At 36.8% G+C, this 17,164-nt stretch overlaps 1 protein-coding gene across 1 annotated transcript in view; it reads left to right on the forward strand.

The window, feature by feature from the left end:
- The window catches only part of PIGK (phosphatidylinositol glycan anchor biosynthesis class K), a 117,554-nt gene extending 100,670 nt beyond the window's left edge, over positions 1-16,884 (forward strand). Inside the window, exon 11 of the mRNA XM_047794363.1 lies at positions 15,425-16,884. Within this exon, the coding sequence (XP_047650319.1) occupies positions 15,425-15,541 (117 nt within the window). The 3' untranslated portion in view covers positions 15,542-16,884. The remainder of the gene's footprint in view (positions 1-15,424) is intronic.
- The last annotated feature ends 280 nt before the right edge of the window (positions 16,885-17,164 follow it).

Below are 17,164 nucleotides of genomic sequence, written 5' to 3' on the forward strand. Positions count from 1 at the left end.
AGGAACCATGAGGTTGCGGGTTCAGTCCCTGGCCTCGCTCAGTGGGTTAACGATCCAGCGTTGCCGTGAGCTGTGGTGTAGGTTGCAGACGCGGCTCGGATCCCGCGTTGCTGTGGCTCTGGCGTAGGCCAGCGGCTACAGCTCCGATTGGACCCCTAGCCTGGGAACCTCCATATGCCATGGGAGCGGCCCAAAGAAATGGCAAAAAGACAAAAAAAAAAAAATGTAGTAGTGTCACACCTGTAAATTAACTATAGTGTAAGACAGAAACACTGTCTTCTTTGGTGCCCAGAGAAGAAGAAAGTAATTTTCACTGAGTATGAGAACAGGCTTCACTTGGAGATGACAGTTAAGCATGGTCTTAAGAGAAAAAATAGGTATTGAAGAGCAGAAAGAATTAGTCTAGAATATTTCATTCTCTTCTTTTTTTTAAAATATAATGTTAATATTCTAATAAATTATTTCACTCAACAAGTATCAGATATAATGAATAGTTCTTTTCAAGATTTTTTTTTGTTAATTTGTTTTCTATAGGTGTGTAACAAACAGATTTAGTGATTTAAAAGCATTTATTTATATTTTATTTTCTGCTGTGTGCCATGCAGAAGTTCTCAGGCCAGGGATCAAACCTAAGCCACAGCAGTGACAATGTCAGATCTTTAACCATTAGGCCACCAGGGAATTCCTGAAAGCATTTACTCTCTCAGTTTCCATGGATCAGCAGTCCAGGCACAGTGTAGCTTCTTCCTGTGCTCAAGACCTAGCAAGGCTTCGGGCAAGGTATTAACCAGGACTACAGTCTCATCTGGGGCTTGGAGTCCTCATCCAAGCTTACTGATCATTGGCAGAATTCAGCTTGTCATGGTCATAGAACTGACTGTGAGGGAGGCCCTCAGCTCCGAGAGGTTGCCTGCCCTTAGCTCCCTGCAGTCTACTCCACAACATGGCTGATTCTTAAAGACCAGCAGGAGAGCATCCCAGCTTCTTCTCATATAGTTGTCTCTCTGACTTAGGTCTCTGATATCTGGAACCTCATTAGAAAGGCTCACCTGATTAGGCCCGCCCCTCCCCCCGGGATAAATCTCCCTTTTGATTAGCTGAAAGCCTCTGGGACCTTAATTACATCTTCAGAATCCCTCTGTCTTTGCTGTAATGTAACCTAATCAAAGGAGTGATACCCCAGGATGTTCATAAGTCCTGTCCACACGCAAAGCGAAGGGATTTTATAGGGTATGTACCCAGGGAGAGGGACTGTTGAGGGTGGTCTTAGAATTCTGCTGACCATAGTTTGATTTATACCATTAATATAATTTGAAGACTGCAAATTATAGAGAGGATGTGGATAGATTGGAAATACCAATAAACTGCAACTGATTAAACAGTTGAAAACAAGTAACTAAAGCCTTTTCTAAAGTAGTTATAACCTCAGTAGATTGCTTTTTTTTTTCTTTCCTTAAAAGGTAGTTTATCTGATCTAATATACTCATTATATATTAAGAATCTTACTGAAATCTTATAAATTTTCCATTTTTTTCTTCCCAATAAATATGTCTAATTTTAAAAATCCTTGGCTTTTTTCTTTTTACATATTTTTAATACTTAGTTCTATTCTCTGTAAACTCTTTTGAAGTTCCATGGTAATGTTCTCCTGGTAACATAAAAGGGGAGACTGAATACTGTTCACAATTGGCAGTGTAGTGTTGCTAAGCTACCTATCTTTAATTTGAAAGATTAGGCATTTCAATAATAGGTAGCCCTTAAGCTTTTAAGTGTTTGCTCATGACACCTTGCAGTGTTTTATGTATGCTTTTCACCTCTATATTATAGCTATTCTTGTGAAGGTTAAAAAAAAATGAGTGTATTTAATAGCAGTCAGTAGAGTACCTTAACTACATAAAATCAGTCATTTTATGAGACGCTCTAATATGGACACATATGAAATTATAAGCTATACTTTAATACAAACTTACCTCAAATGCAGCCATATTACAAAATGCAGTAATTATACCAATCTGTCATTTGATTGTAAGTAAAATCGTTGTAGAATGCCTAAAATATTACCTATGGTCATATTAAAAATAGCAATACTGTTATACTTTAGAAATATCATTCAATAATACTGAAAAAGCACTGAATTATTTTATGCTGCTCCCATGCTATTCACATTTCTTTTTCTTAAAGTAGGTTATCAAGTACTAAACAGTGTTATTGCAGTATATCTCCTAATTTGTAAAAGATGAATTTTCAAACATTCATCTAGGTGGATGCTTGTGATAAAAGTTTTTCCTGTATATTTCCCTTCTCCTATAAAATAAAAAAAAATACATACTTACTATAGAAAATATGTCTTCAAAAATACAGATAAGTATAGAGGAGAGTTGGAAACTACCTCTAATCCTGCTTCCCTCCAGAGAAACACTATTAAGACTTGAACATATTTCCTTTCTTTGAGTATTGTGATAGAAAGATCATCTTTCATACTCAGTTTGCATCTTGCTTTTATTTTCCTATTATTACAGTATAAACATTTTTCCAAGTCATTAAAATTGAAAATGTTTTTGATGACTGATTATGTGGACTTTCAACATTTCTCATATTATCTGTATAGATTGTTTCCTATTTTTATTATGTAAATAACACTGAGAAGAAAATCCTTGTGCAAAACCTTCGTCAGCATCTCTGAGTTCCTTACTATAGCTTCTGGCTAGGACTGTAACAAATTCTAGGAATGAAGACATATGAGCATTTTAAAGAATTCTGAACATGTTAATAGATTACTTTCCTAAAAGATTGACCAGCCTTATTAACATTTACTAGTTAGTTTTAAAAAGAGGAAGCAATAGTCAATACATCATTTTTCACTTGTTTTTATGATCAAAAATTGTATTTTTTTTCAAAAGTTTGTTAACATTTGTAATTATTCTTCTATAAAAAGTTTCATTTCCCTATCTCATTTATTGATAAGTACATGTGTCTTTTCTTACTGATTTTGGGGAGATCTTAAAGTACTGAATTTATTTCACTTTCTGTTATATTTTCCCATCTGTTTGCCTTTTAATTTGATTTATATACTTTGTTAAATACAGATCTTTTTTTTTTTTCTAATTTTGGCTTTTTAGGGCTGCACCTGTGGTACCTGGAAGTTCCCAGGCTAGGGGTTGAATCAGAGATGTAGCTACTGGCCTACACCACAGCCATAGCAACGTGACATCTGAGCTGTGTCTGTGACCTGCACTGCAGCTCATGGCAATGCCCGATTCTTAACCCACTGAACAAGGCCAGGGATCGAACTCATGTCCTCATGGTTACTAGTCGGGTTCGTTACCGCTGAGCCACAACTGGAACTCCTGCAGAAATACAGAACTTGCAAAAATTTATTTTAAAAATCTCTTCACCTTTTTTATTTTCATTTATTTCTTTTAAGCTTATAAATTCCTTTACTGTGCAGATTCTCCTACATTTTATCTCTTTTTACCATATTCACTGTGGTTGCTGACTAAGCTCTCAGGGGCATCTCATTGTCTCAAATCCTAGCCTGCAACTGGGCATTCACAGAATGAACTTCCTCGGCCTTGATGCTTGCTACTCCCAAACTGCCCCCGTTCTTTCAATAGGGATTCCAAAGTACCAGGGTCCTTTGGGTTTGGCAGCAAATAGGGATTCCAAAGTACCAGGGTCCTTTAGGTTTGGCAGCAAACAAAACACATGCACATCTTTTGCCCTTGTGAAGCTTCTGTCACCTTCTTCCTGCCAGCGAGGTTGGGGCATCACCCTTGTCTCAGTGCCTGGCTTTGCTCAGTTCTGTGACTTTGCTCCATGTGCCACTGCTCAGGTTCTGTCTCTTCCTCTCCACCAACCCAAATATGACATCTCATTCAAAGGCCAGCCCATCCAAGAAGTCTTTCTGGAGTGGCCACCCACCTAACAGTCCCCTTAGCTTACAGGTCTTTGACTCATGTTTTCTGCTCTTCACAGCGAGTTCCTTTTAACTGCTCTCCACTGGTACCATTAACATGGCTACTATTATGATGTATCCCTGGGTGCCGCTTTACAGAAGTAATTCAAAAAAATTTTTCTTGAACCTAATATTTTTATATCTAGTTCTAAACCATGTGAAATGTATTTTGGTTTATAGTGTTGGGTTAAAAACAAAACTGATTTTTTTTCCAAATGTTAATCTACTGTTAAAAGACCAGTAAGAATATTCTTTTGCCCATTAATTTGTGGTGGTTCTTTTTTCATATACCAAATTCTTGGATACTGGGCTGATTGTCTACTTTCTATTTTGTTTCATTGATTTTTTTTCTATTTTACATCCGAGGAGCATTATAGATTAGCTTTATTCTATCCTTTTTGATATTCAGGACTGTTTACCCCTCTATAGAGTAATATAGATTATTTGCCTTATATCTCTTGCTTGAGTATTCCTGGATATTTTATGTTCTTTATTTCTATTGTAAATTTTTTTTCTATTCTGTTTTCTGACTCATTTTTATAGGCACATTGGAAGGTTTTTTTTTTTAAAGTCTGAAATCTGAACTCTATATTCTCAATAATAAGAATTGTTTTGTAGACTTTGTTGATGCATCTGCAAATAATGAAACTTTACTTCTTAGAAGTTATGCCTGGATTGGCTGGAAATTTCAGAGCAATATTAACTAATAATATTAATAGTAGGTATTCTCATTACAGAAAAACTGAGATCATGGTTAAGGAAAACAGTGGTCAAATTTCTCTTGAAAGTAAAATTATAAAAACCAATCATCTTTAATTATCCTAGGTTAGATTAATTTCTTTGGAAATTTACCATGGATAAGATACATCAAGATTTGGGGAGATGTTCACTTCTCTGGCAGAGAATGGGGTTGGGGGCACATCTGACTGACACTAATTGCTAACTAACTTCAAAAGGAACTAGACTCGAGATCTAGATTGCAACTGAGGAGAAAGGCTGGAGGGAAACAAAGTGAGTTAGTCTCTGGATTGCCCCACTCTGTTTCCTCTGGAGCAGTTCTTAGCATGGGGCAAGTGGAGTCAGTCTCTTTCTAGGAAGGTTATGAGTGAAAGCTACAAGTGAGCACAGCTGCAGCTTCCTTAAAGTGAGAGGTGGCTGGCAAGGAACATTCATGGAATTTTCCTTTAGGAGACACTGTAGCATGGCTTCATCAGAGCCTGGCTGTACATACTATTCAGGTGTGACAGGTGGTTGCTGAGGTTCTTACTTTGTGAAATTTAGCTCAGATGAGTTAATGGGGTTGGATTTCTCATTCTAGAAGGTTCCAAGGGGATTATCTTCATAGACCTCCCTCACTTCAACCAAGTTCATGGTGGGCAAGGGGTTGATGAGCTGCCCTTCATGCTGATTTTATTTATACTGTTGCAGAAACCTGAAGCTTCAAGTATTTAGGTGGAAGCTTGATCTTCTTAAGATAATAAACATACTGCAAAGCGAATAGACGCAAGAATGCATGGGGAACTGGGACTCTTTTTTTTTTTTTTTTTTTTGGCCATCAGTCTACCATAGTTCAGAGATGTGCTTAAGACACTATTTTCCTCATCATTATAGATTTTAATTTTGCTGTTACAAAATTATGTCACTTAGCTTACTTTTATCTGAACATTTTGACCCTGTGTCTTGTATTATTTTTCTCTCGATACTGTTCATTTGTTTTTGGCTTCTTGTGTATTTTTAGTCTAGTCCATGCCAAATAAAAATTTTCTAAAATTATTTTTGATTCCTTATTAAATCTCTTCAGAGATACATTCTCTGTATCCTCAGGATAGTTCTTCCCCATGTGCGGAGTATTTTTATTCGTGGACCTCACCTTGCTTTTTCCCTTTTTCTTAGGTCACCTTTGGTATTTACCAATAGCATGTGGATGCGTCTCACTATCTGCTTAGACTTAAATGCCTTTTCTGACCCACATCTGAAGAATAGGTTGTTACACATTTTCCAGTGACTGGCAGACAGACTTCAGATGTGGTTTTGCTAAACTAAACTAGGATCATCTGCTACCATGCTATGTATGCCTGGGTTTTGGACACTTTAAAAAGATGAAGTATATGGAAAAGCCATATTTCTTAACGTATACTACTAAAAAGATTTTTTCCTGTATTTTCCCTTCATTGCAGAGATTTTCATTTGGATATTGAACTTTCTTAGATGCAGTGAACCATTGTCACTGCCCCTCTACCTTCTGACATGTCCTTTAATGAGAATTGCGTTTAAATGGATGTAGAAAGAAGTATATGCCATTGGTCAGCTGGGAATGAGTTACACTGCTCCCGCTGCATCCTAAAGCCATTCCTCTGCTATGTAAACACTGTTTCTCTTAAACAGCAGGCAGAAAAAGGGAGGGAGCTAAAGGCTCTTTCTCAGCCGACAGAATTACTGTGTTTTACAGAGCAAAGCAATCCTTTGCATCGTGTGTACTAATCAGAAAAACTGGGCCACCATTAATTTGTTTCCAGACCTGGTTTCTAGGACTTAACAGATAGTGAAATTGTCTAAGGTTTCTCATTAGTAGGGTGTGCTGTTGTGGGTTTTCTTTTTGCCTTTTTTTTTTCCTGAGAAGATGGGAGAGGCTACACTGGGAGTATTCTACATAGATGCCATGTTGAGCTAAGAGTCCAAATGTATATAATTAATAATTCATTTCTCATTTTTTGTTAATCAAATATATGTAATGAATATACAATAAAAATATAGCAGTTTTTGAAAGACTGAGATTTGCTGTTTTTGTTAACTTGTACAGTGTTGTGATGTGAATAAATGCACCATTGCATAATAATTTGGGAGTAATAACATATATTTCTTAGTCCTTTATTGCTTTCAGAGTTTGGTGTTGGGGAAACCCCAGCTTTAGCCCTTTGCTTTTGCTCTCTTATCCTTTCCTGGCACCAGTGATCTAAATGAGGGATACATCTAGTTGAAGGATCAGGAAACAATGCCTCCAGAATTCTCTGAAACAGTTTTTAGAATAACATCAAAATAGCTACCAGATCTAATCTTTGGAGAACTGGAAGTTACTTCCAAAGATGCTATAATTGTCTAATCTCTGGCAACTATTTCTGGCTACTAAGCCGAAGATGTAGTGATAAAATTGTAAATAGTGCTGCAGTGAACAAGGAGGTGCATGTATCTTTTTGAATTGTAGTTTTCTTGGGATATCTGTCCAGGAGTGAGATCGCAAGATCATGTGGTAACTCTGTTTTTAGTTTTTTTAAGGAACCTCCATGCCATTCTCCATAGTGACTGTACCAATTTCCATTCCTATCAACAGTGTAGGAGGGCTCCTTTTTCTCCACACCCTCTCCAGCATTTATTATTCGTAGACTTTTTGATGATGGCCATTCTGACCTGAGTAAAGTAAAACCTTATAGTAGTTTTGATTTGCATTTCTCTAATAATTATCAGTGTTGAAAATTTTTTTATGTGCCCATTGGCCACTTGCATTTCTTTGGAGAAATCGCTGTATAGATCTTCTGCCCACTTTTCGATTAGGTTGTTTGTTCTTTTGATACTAAGCTGTATGAACTGTTTGAATATTTTGTAAATTAAGACCTTGTTGCTCGCATAGCCAAGACATGGAAGAAATGTCCATCAACGGGTGAATTGATAAAGAAGATGTGGTATATATATTCAATGGATGTGTATATATATTCAATGGATGTGGTATATATATTCAATGGAATTTAAAAAAAGAATGAAATAATGCCATTTGCAGCAACATGGATGGACCTAGAGTCAAGTAAGCCAGGCAGAAAAAGCCAAATATCATATGATATCACTTATATGTGGATTCTAAAAAAAAAAAAAAGGGTACAAACGAGCTTATTTTACAAAACAGATATAGACCCAAAAGAAAACAAACTTATGGTTACTAAAGGGGAAGGGGGGAAATAAATTAGGAGTTTGGGATTAACATATGTACACCACTATATACAAAATAGATGACAAGTGAGGACCTACTGTATAGCACAGGGAACTATACTCAATATTTTGTAATAATCTATAAATGAAAAAAAATGTGTGTGTATATGTGTATGTATGTGTGTGTATATATATATATATATAAACTTTGCTATATACCTGAAACTAACATGACATTGTAAATAAACTAAATGTTTTTTAAAAAGATGTAATAGTAAAATGATTGATTGATTGATTGATTTTTATTAAAGTATAATTGATTTATAGTGTATCTTCAATTTCTGTTGTACAGCAAAGTGACCCAATCACACACAGTTCCCTGTGCTGTACAGTAGGGCCCCATTGCCCATCCATTCCAAATATAACAGGTTGCATCCCAAAACCCCAAACTGCCTGTCCACCCCACTCACTCCTCCTTCCACACTGGGAACCACAAGTCTTCTCTCCTCTCTGTTCCTGTTTTGTGGATAGGATCATCTGTGCTGTATTTTAGATTCCACAAATAAGTGATACCATATGGTATTTGTCTTTTACTTCTGGTTTACTTCACTTAGTATGAGAAACTCTAGTTCCATCTGTGTTGCTGCAAATGGCATTAGCTTGTCTTTTTTATGACTAAGTAATATTCATGCTGTATATGTACCACATCTTCTTAATCCATTCATCTGTTGATGGTCATTTAGGTTGTTTCCAGGTCTTAGCTATTGTGAATAGTGCTGTGATGAACATAGGGGTGCATGTATTTTTCTCAATGCACGTTTTGTTTGGATATATGCCAAAAAGTGATATTGCTGGATCATATGGTAGTTCTAATTTAGTTTTCTGAGGAACCTCCATACAGTTTTCCACAGTGGTTGTACCAATTTACATTCCCACCAACAGTGAAGGAGGGTACCCTTTTCTCCACACCCTCTCCAGCATTTCTTATTTGTTGACTTGTTAACGATGACCATTCTTACTGATGTGAGGTGGTACCTCACTGTAGTTTTGATTTGCATTTCTCTAATAATTAGTGATATTGAGCATTTTTTTCATGTGCCTGTTGGCCATCTGTATGTCTTCTTTGGAGAATTGTCTGTTTAGGTCTTCCACCCATTTTTCATTTGGTTTGTTTGTTTTGTTGTTGTTGAATTGCATGAGTTGTTTGTATATTTTGGATATTAGGCCATTGTCTGTTGCATCGTTTGCAAAGATACTCTCCTATCCTGTGGATTGTCTTTTCATTTTTTTAAAATGTTTTCCTTTGCTGTGCAGAAGCTTTTGAGTTTAATTAGGTCCCACTGGTTTATTTGTGTCTTTATTGTCATTATTCTAGACCTCAGGCAATCCATCTCATTGCAAAGTAACTAGTTTCCACAGGTGCAGAAATAAGATTTGCTTTTATCTACTTGATTATTATTTCAGTAATCTCTAATGAATCATAGAGCTTAAAGGATGTTCAACATTTTTTTTTTACATGCCTCAGTTTAAACACTACCTGAAGTGACAAGTGCTCTTGAACTCTTGAAGGTTCAACTGAACTGTTTTAGCACTGAAATTCATTAAATTGGTTTATGGAATAATTGTCTATATTACAGGCTGTTATTCTACAGTTCAGAGTTTACTTTAGGGCCAGATTTTGACAATATTTATTTAAATTTTTGAAAAATAATAGCCTAAGTATATGTGTGTGTGTGTTTCAAATACCATATATATCAAACTCCTAGTTATTGGGGAAATCTGAGTCTTATCTCTCCAACCAGGTCGATACTCTTAAGTTGGATTCCCACGGAACATCTGCAGATATTGTATAAAGGTGTGCCTCCATTAACAATGAATAATGGTGATCTTTCCCTAGTTTGTGGAAAAATAATTTTTGGTCTTATGCTTCATTATCTCTTTGCATGAGTCAGTTACCAACTGTTTGTTTGACTAATAGAAAATAAACAGGACAAAACTGAGCAGTAGTTAATCATGTTCAGTTCACTCACTTGTTTTTCATGTTACATACTTGTGATACTTATATTGCCTATCTCTAATATAATTATGTTGTATATTAATTATTCTAAATTTTCTAGTTGAATTAATATTTTTCCCAATGTTGCACAGTGTTCCAGGAGCTCACAAACCATCTGAAGTGGTTTCAGAACCACTAAGCTTATCATCGTGTGAGATACTGGAAGGAAAGAACTTCAGTCATCGTCGTCATCACACTTATGATCAGGAGCCACTGTAGACTTGAGTAGAAAGTAACATGAGGGAAAATTTGGTGTAATTTCGGGAGGTGTTTGGAGAGTTTTCTGGAAGGAGTGGTGAAGTGTGAGAGTAGACATGGCAGTAAGCGTGTAATGTAACCACTTTAAACAATATTGTTGGTTCAGTTCATATTAAGCATTTGATTAAAAACTAAAACTCTAGGAGTTCCCGTCGTGGCTCAGTGGTTAACGAATCTGACTAGGAACCATGAGGTTGCAGGTTTGATCCCTGGCCTTGCTCAGTAGCCTAAGGATCCAGCGTTGCCCTGAGCTGTGGTGTAGGTCCCAGATGCGGCTCGGATCCCGCGTTGCTGTGGCTCTGGCGTAAGGCCGGCGGCTATAGCTCTGATTAGATCCCTAGCCTGGGAACCTCCATATGCCGCAGGAGCGGCCCTAGAAAAGGCAAAAAGACAAAATAAATAAATAAATAAATAAACTAAAACTCTAGCGTTATGATCCAGATGAAAATATTAAGGTGGATTTCTCTCCTGTTAGTTTAAGTTAATATTGAATTAATGATCAGATTTTTTTCCAAACATTTTCCTTATAACTGGCCAACACAAATGAAAAGCATCTAAAAAGTACTTTGAGTTTCATATCATTACTTTTCTAGGTAGGAGTGTGTAAATTATGGGTACATGTTCACAACCACATCATTATAGTAATTGTGCATTCATTCATTCCCAGAGACGTGTTGCTATGCCCACATTACAGAATCAGAAATTCAGAGTGGAGTAGTAGCTTGGCAGATAACTTGGGCTTTAAGTATTAAAGCTAAACTTTGAATCCAAAGCAGCTGATTTTAAATCTCATGCTCTTTGAACCACAATACAATATGTGATAGTTTTTAACTTATCTGATTTTTTAAATTAAAAAAGTTATGTACACTTAAGGCAAACAATACCTACATGCATACATTATGTATTGCAAATATATATTTTACAAATATATATTTGTATTTTTAAAAGATGTGTTTAGTAGCAACATGGTTGATAGATGAAAAATAAAAGACACCTTTGAGGAAGAGAAACTAGTTAGACTATTTCCTGACAAGAAACTAAGAGCAAGAACTAAGATAGTGGCTTATGATACTTATAACAAACGTAACAAAACAGAAACAGCGGCAATAGAAAACTTACAAAGGACAGATGCCATGGGGAGAAAACCTATAAGAATGAGTAACTTATTCAAATGAGAAGGTTTGAGAGATGGGGGAAATAAGAATGGGTTTATCACTTGACTAACATGGTGATGCCCCATAGATGGGGCAGTGGAGAACAGGAAAGGAAGGGTAGAATCAGGTGGAGGGGTTAGGGATGAGTTTAGTCTTGGCTATAGTAAAGTTTAATCTTAGCTATAGTGAGATATCCTTTGGAATATCTTTTTCTTTTTTAGGGCCACACCTGTGGCACATGGAGGTTCCCAGGCTAGGGGTAAAATCAGAGTGCAGCTGCCAGCCTACACCACAATTCACGTCAATGCCGGGTCCTTCACCCATGAGTGGGGCCAGGCATCGAACCTGCATCCTCATGGATACTAGTCAGGTTCATTACCGCTGAGCAACAACAGGAGCTCCAAGAGTCATAAGCCTATTGACAAAGGTTGAAACCAGAGTACAGGTGTCACCTGGAGATATTATGCAAAGAGAGAGAGAGAGTAAATTGCTGAAAGCAGAGCTCTAGAGAATGCTAGCATTTAAGAAGGAAAGAAGACCTAAGGAATGGCTAGGAAAGTAGAGAAAAACAGAAGCTAAGGGAGGAGAACTTCAGAAGAGAAAGAAGTTGCAGAAAGATCACCTAATTGAGTATATATACCCCATCTTCTTTATCCACTCATTCACTGATGGGCACTTAGGTGGCTTCTGTATCTTGGCTACTGAGAATTATGCTGCAGTGAACATAGGGATGCATATACCTTTTCAAATATGAGATGATATATATCATCATAAATTTGTATATATATATATATATATATAGATGTGTGTATGTGTGTGTACAAACATGTACACAATGGAATATTAGCCATAAAAAGAATGAAATCTTGCCATTTGTGACAACATGGATTGACCTAGAGGGTAATCTGCCAAGTGAAATAAGTCAAACAGAGACAGACCAATACCATATGATTTCACTTACATGTGAAGTCTAAAAAACAAAACAAATGAACAAACATAACAAAACAGAAACACAGTCATAGAGACAGAGAATAAACAGGTGGTTGCCAGAGCGGAGTGGGTGGGAGATGAGTGAAATAGATGAGGGAGATTAAAAGGCACAAACTTCCAGTTATAAAACAAATGAGTCATGGGAATGAAATGTACAGCATGGGGAATATAGTTAATAATAATGTAATATCTTTGTATGGTGACAGATGGTAACTAGACCTATTGTAGTGGTGATTTTTAAACATTTAGAAATATTTTTTTTATTAAGGTGTGGTTGATTTACAGTGTTTCTTCAATTTCCATTGTACAGCAGAGTGACTCAATCACACAATTCCCTGTGATGTTTAGAAATATTGACTCACTATGTTATACACTAGGAACAAACGTAGTGTTTTAGGTCAATCATACTTCAAACAAAAATGAAGCAGGCTCATATAGAGGAAGATTCTGATCACATCTGTGGTTACCATAGGTGGGTGTGGAGAGGAAGTACTGGATGAAGGTGGTCAAAAAGGTAGAACCTTCCAATTAATAAGGTAAATAAGTACCAGGGATGTAATGTACAACCGGATAAAAGTTATTAACACTGCTGAATGTTGTATATAGAAGTGGTTAAGAGAGGAAATCCTAAAGGTTCTCATCACAAAGAAAATGAAAAGAAATCACTGATTTTTTTTTATATCACATTACAGCTGTTGCAAATACTTGAAAGATGGTTTACTCTTGGTTTTGAAATTATTATCCATATTTTAATTTAAAAATTCCATTTTGGAGTTCCCATCGTGGCTCAGTGGTTAACGAATCCGACTAAGAACTAGGAGGTTGCGGGTTACCAGGAGGTTGCGGGGGTGATCTCTGGCCTTGCTCAGTGGGTTAAGGATCCAGCGTTGCCGTGAGCTGTGGTGTGGGTCACAGAAGACGAGGCTCGGATCTGGTGTTGCTGTGGCTCTGGTGTAGGCCGGCGGCTATAGCTCCGTTTAGACCCCTAGCCTGGGAACCTCCATATGCCGCGGGTGCGGCCCTAGAAGAGGCAAAAAGACAAAAAAAAAAAATTTCCATCTAGAACAAAACTTGGTTTCTTAAACTTTTGATAACTAAAATTTCAATACAGTAATTCATTTCCTTTGGAAAAAAAGGTTACCTGATTGAAAATCAGACATTTACCTAAATAACTTCTCCATTTGTAAGATTAAAATAAAAATAGAATTTCTATCAAAATATTCCTTGGAATTCCATTAGTGAGTTTAAAATCTTCAACGCATGAGGTAACTATTAGGTGTTTTAAAACATAGATAATAAATGTAACTAACTATAGAATGTGGTAGTGAATGTATATTAATGTGTGGCCCTTACTGAAGAATTCTGATTGATTTGTGTAATTTTTTTCCTCCCTTCCCCCTCCCACCCCCACCCCCCTTTTCCCCTTTTCTTCCCTCCTTTTCCCGTCCCTTCCCATAGTTAAGGGAAAACCAAACTATAAGATGTGGAAACCTCTAGGAGATTTATGAGCCTTTCTGGGAGCTAGTTTACATTAGCCAATTTTGGATTACAGTTTCTGTTCACTTTAATCACTTAAAAATGTTTCTCCTATCATAACTATCCTTACAATCTCGGCTTGCAATTCAAGAAGTAGAATTCATAAAGAGATCCTAGTCACAGACCTTCAAATTCAGGGCCATAGTGTAGCTGCTGAAATGACAACTAAGTGGAGACGACTGATCTGCCTTTCCTGGCTGGGCAAAGAAACACACAGAACACTTGGCTGGGTGTTGAGGGGTGAGAAATGGAAAAGGGCATGTAAAATGGACTCAGCCAGACTTTTCCCCTGGAAGTTTGCATGGAGATAACCAATAAAGGTAACTGTAAGAAGTTTGCATGGAGATAACCAATAAAGGTAACTGTAATAGTGGATACGGGTCCAAATAGAAGGAGCTACAGATTCAAAGCAAAGAATTCATCATTTGGGAAAGTCTGGAGGAGCTGGCATTTAACTTCGTGAGTTTTAAATAGGCAGAATGTTGTAAGGTGCAGTCTGCCTCAAGGTTCTATAATACGACCAAACTCACCCCTCACCCCTGAATACCTGTTGAACATATGAATAAATGGAATTGGGTAGCATTGTTTTTCCACTGATTGACTCAGCATAATATATGAGTGTCTCCCATATGCCAGGCACTGTGGCAGGCTGGGTTCTGGAATATGACAAAATGACCCTCATAGAGCCATGCTTTGATAGAAGAGATAGATACTGAATATATAAAATCAAAGTGAGGAGTTTCTGTTGTGGACCAGCAGGTTAAGGACCCGATGTTGTCTCTGTAAGGATGTGGGTTTGACCCCTGGCCTTGTTCTGTGCATTAAGGATCCGGCATTGCTGTGGCTGTGGTATAAGCCTGCGGCTGCAGCTCCAATTCAATCCCTGGCCCGGGGACTTCCATATGCCACAGGTGTGGCTGTAAAAAGAAAGGAAAAAAAAAATGAAAGAGGACTGATGGGCTACAGAATAACTTGGGTGAAGAAAGATGGTTGGACAGAGTAAGTAAGGAAGACCCCCTTTAGGGAACAAAATTTCATTTGAAACTGATTCTTGTAAGAATCACTTAGAGTTATTTATCCTGTTTGAAGTCATTACCATTTTTGCTGTCCCAGTGTAGGCCCCAGGGGTCTGGTTCCAGGACCTCAGTGGATGCTCAAGTCCCTTATATAAAATGGTATAGTGTTTGCATGTAATCAAAGCATGTTCTCCTGCATATTTCAAATCCTCTCAGGATTACTGATACTACCTAACACAATGTAAATGCTATGTAAATCGTTGTAAATATAATGTAAATCCTATGTAAACAGTACCAGTGCACGGTAAATTCAAGATTGCTTTTTGGAATGTTCTGGAATTTTTTCCCCCAATATTTTAATTCCACAGTTATTGAATCCATGAATGTGGAACCAGCAGATAGGGAAGGCTGACAGGACATTTAATTTGTATAAATTACTCCCCCTTAAAGCACAACCCGTGAATTTCCTATTTTCCATCAGTATGTCTCTGTTGTTGACTTATTTACCTATTGTTTAATTTATATTATCCTTGTTTTGCAGAAACCAAAGCTGAAAGATTGGCATCCTCCTGGAGGATTTATTCTAGGATTGTGGGCACTCATTATCATGGTTTTCTTCAAAACATATGGAATCAAGCACATGAAATTCATTTTCTAGATGCAATGATGTATGAAGAAGACTGCATGGAAGACTACAACCTTGGATAAAAGTTGATGTCAGTATATTTGACAAAATACATTGCTCTTGTGTGACTTTGTGAAAAATACAAGGGAACTAAATTTGAATGAACCATTGATTTTATAACTTAAAGATAATTGTTAGTGAGAGTGTTAAATGCTAAATATGTATCAGTTTTTCATTTTGTGTGTTATTAAAGTATTTGGCCAAAAAATTGGAGCCTACTCATTGACTTTTTTTTGAAAGTGTGGATTTTTCCTCATTTTATCCCCTTTTCATTTGGAAAAAAAGAAGACATTAAATTCTCACTGTCACAGGAACTCATTAGTATTTTTGTGTTTGTTCTCCCAGTCTACCATAGCTTTTTTTTTCCAAAATAGAAATCATATAGAACTACTGGTTTGCAACCTCACTAGTCATTTTGCAACATGTTAGCAACCCTCTCCTGCTCCTTGGATATTCTTCAAAAACAAATTGTGAATGGCTGCATACCATCTATTTTATGAATGTACAGTAATTTATTTAATACTCTTCTCTAATTAGACCACTTATTTTGTTCCCCAAATTTTCTTTTGGTTCATTTTTTTAATATGTTAATATTTTACTATGAGCTGTCTTTAGAATTCTGTAACTAAAATTGTAAGTAAATATGAAAAATTAGTTTCTTAGTCCACTGTACTACAGACTCCAGGACCTGATTTACTGTCCAGGAGACTGTAGTACAGTTTGTCTGGAAATTTTAAGATCTTTGGGAATTTCACATATTGACAGCTCAAGAGAAACTAGCCCACCCTTTTTCATTTCTAAGTGTTTTGGGATCCGCTAGAATTGATCACCTCCTCTTCAGTTTCCACACTGAAAGAGATGTTTCATTCTGTTTAAGAATCTACACTTTTCCTAGGACAGTCCCATAAAGTGGGTGGACTGTATGAAAATCCATGCTTGTGACCCTTCTTCATGTCTGACTGATGTGTCACAGAAGGCAGGAAGCCTCTTGTCTGGTCTCTGACAAGATGCAAGAGCCTGTATCCCAATCACGGATTTCTTCATCTTGCCAGCTGTCCTTGTATCTGTCTCAGAACTGGAAATGGTATTGAGACTGTGCTTTGCCGTCAGCCCCAGATACTGTTTTTTTCATATATAAGGGGGAAAACAAAACCTTAAAAGGTGAGTGTTCATGTCTCTTGGGGTACTTTCCGTGTTTTATCTGTTTTATCCAGGAACTTATGTGTTAATCTTTATTCGTTATACAATCTGTTTTGTAATTATAGGTAACATACAGAAGAGAACTCTTCCTTCACAATAAAACCTCCTAAAATTAATAGTCCTTAAACTTCGTTTTCCTTTCAACACTTAAAATATTACCCTTTAATTATATACAAAATGGTCTTGCCTTTCACAGGCAAAGGATTAACTGTGTTATCTCTCAGGTTAGAACAAATGTTTGAGGCTTTTTGCCAGCTCTGAGTCTTCATTTTAATTGATCTTTTTTTTTTTTTTTCTTGGTGCACTAGATGAATGAAGAAGGAAAATTTTCATTTGATTATATGGAGAAGCATCTTTTTGTACATAGAAAAGGGGGGGAAAAAACCTTAAATTTGA

This window comes from Phacochoerus africanus, chromosome 8 (genome assembly GCF_016906955.1).
Source record: "Phacochoerus africanus isolate WHEZ1 chromosome 8, ROS_Pafr_v1, whole genome shotgun sequence".
NCBI lineage: Eukaryota > Metazoa > Chordata > Mammalia > Artiodactyla > Suidae > Phacochoerus > Phacochoerus africanus.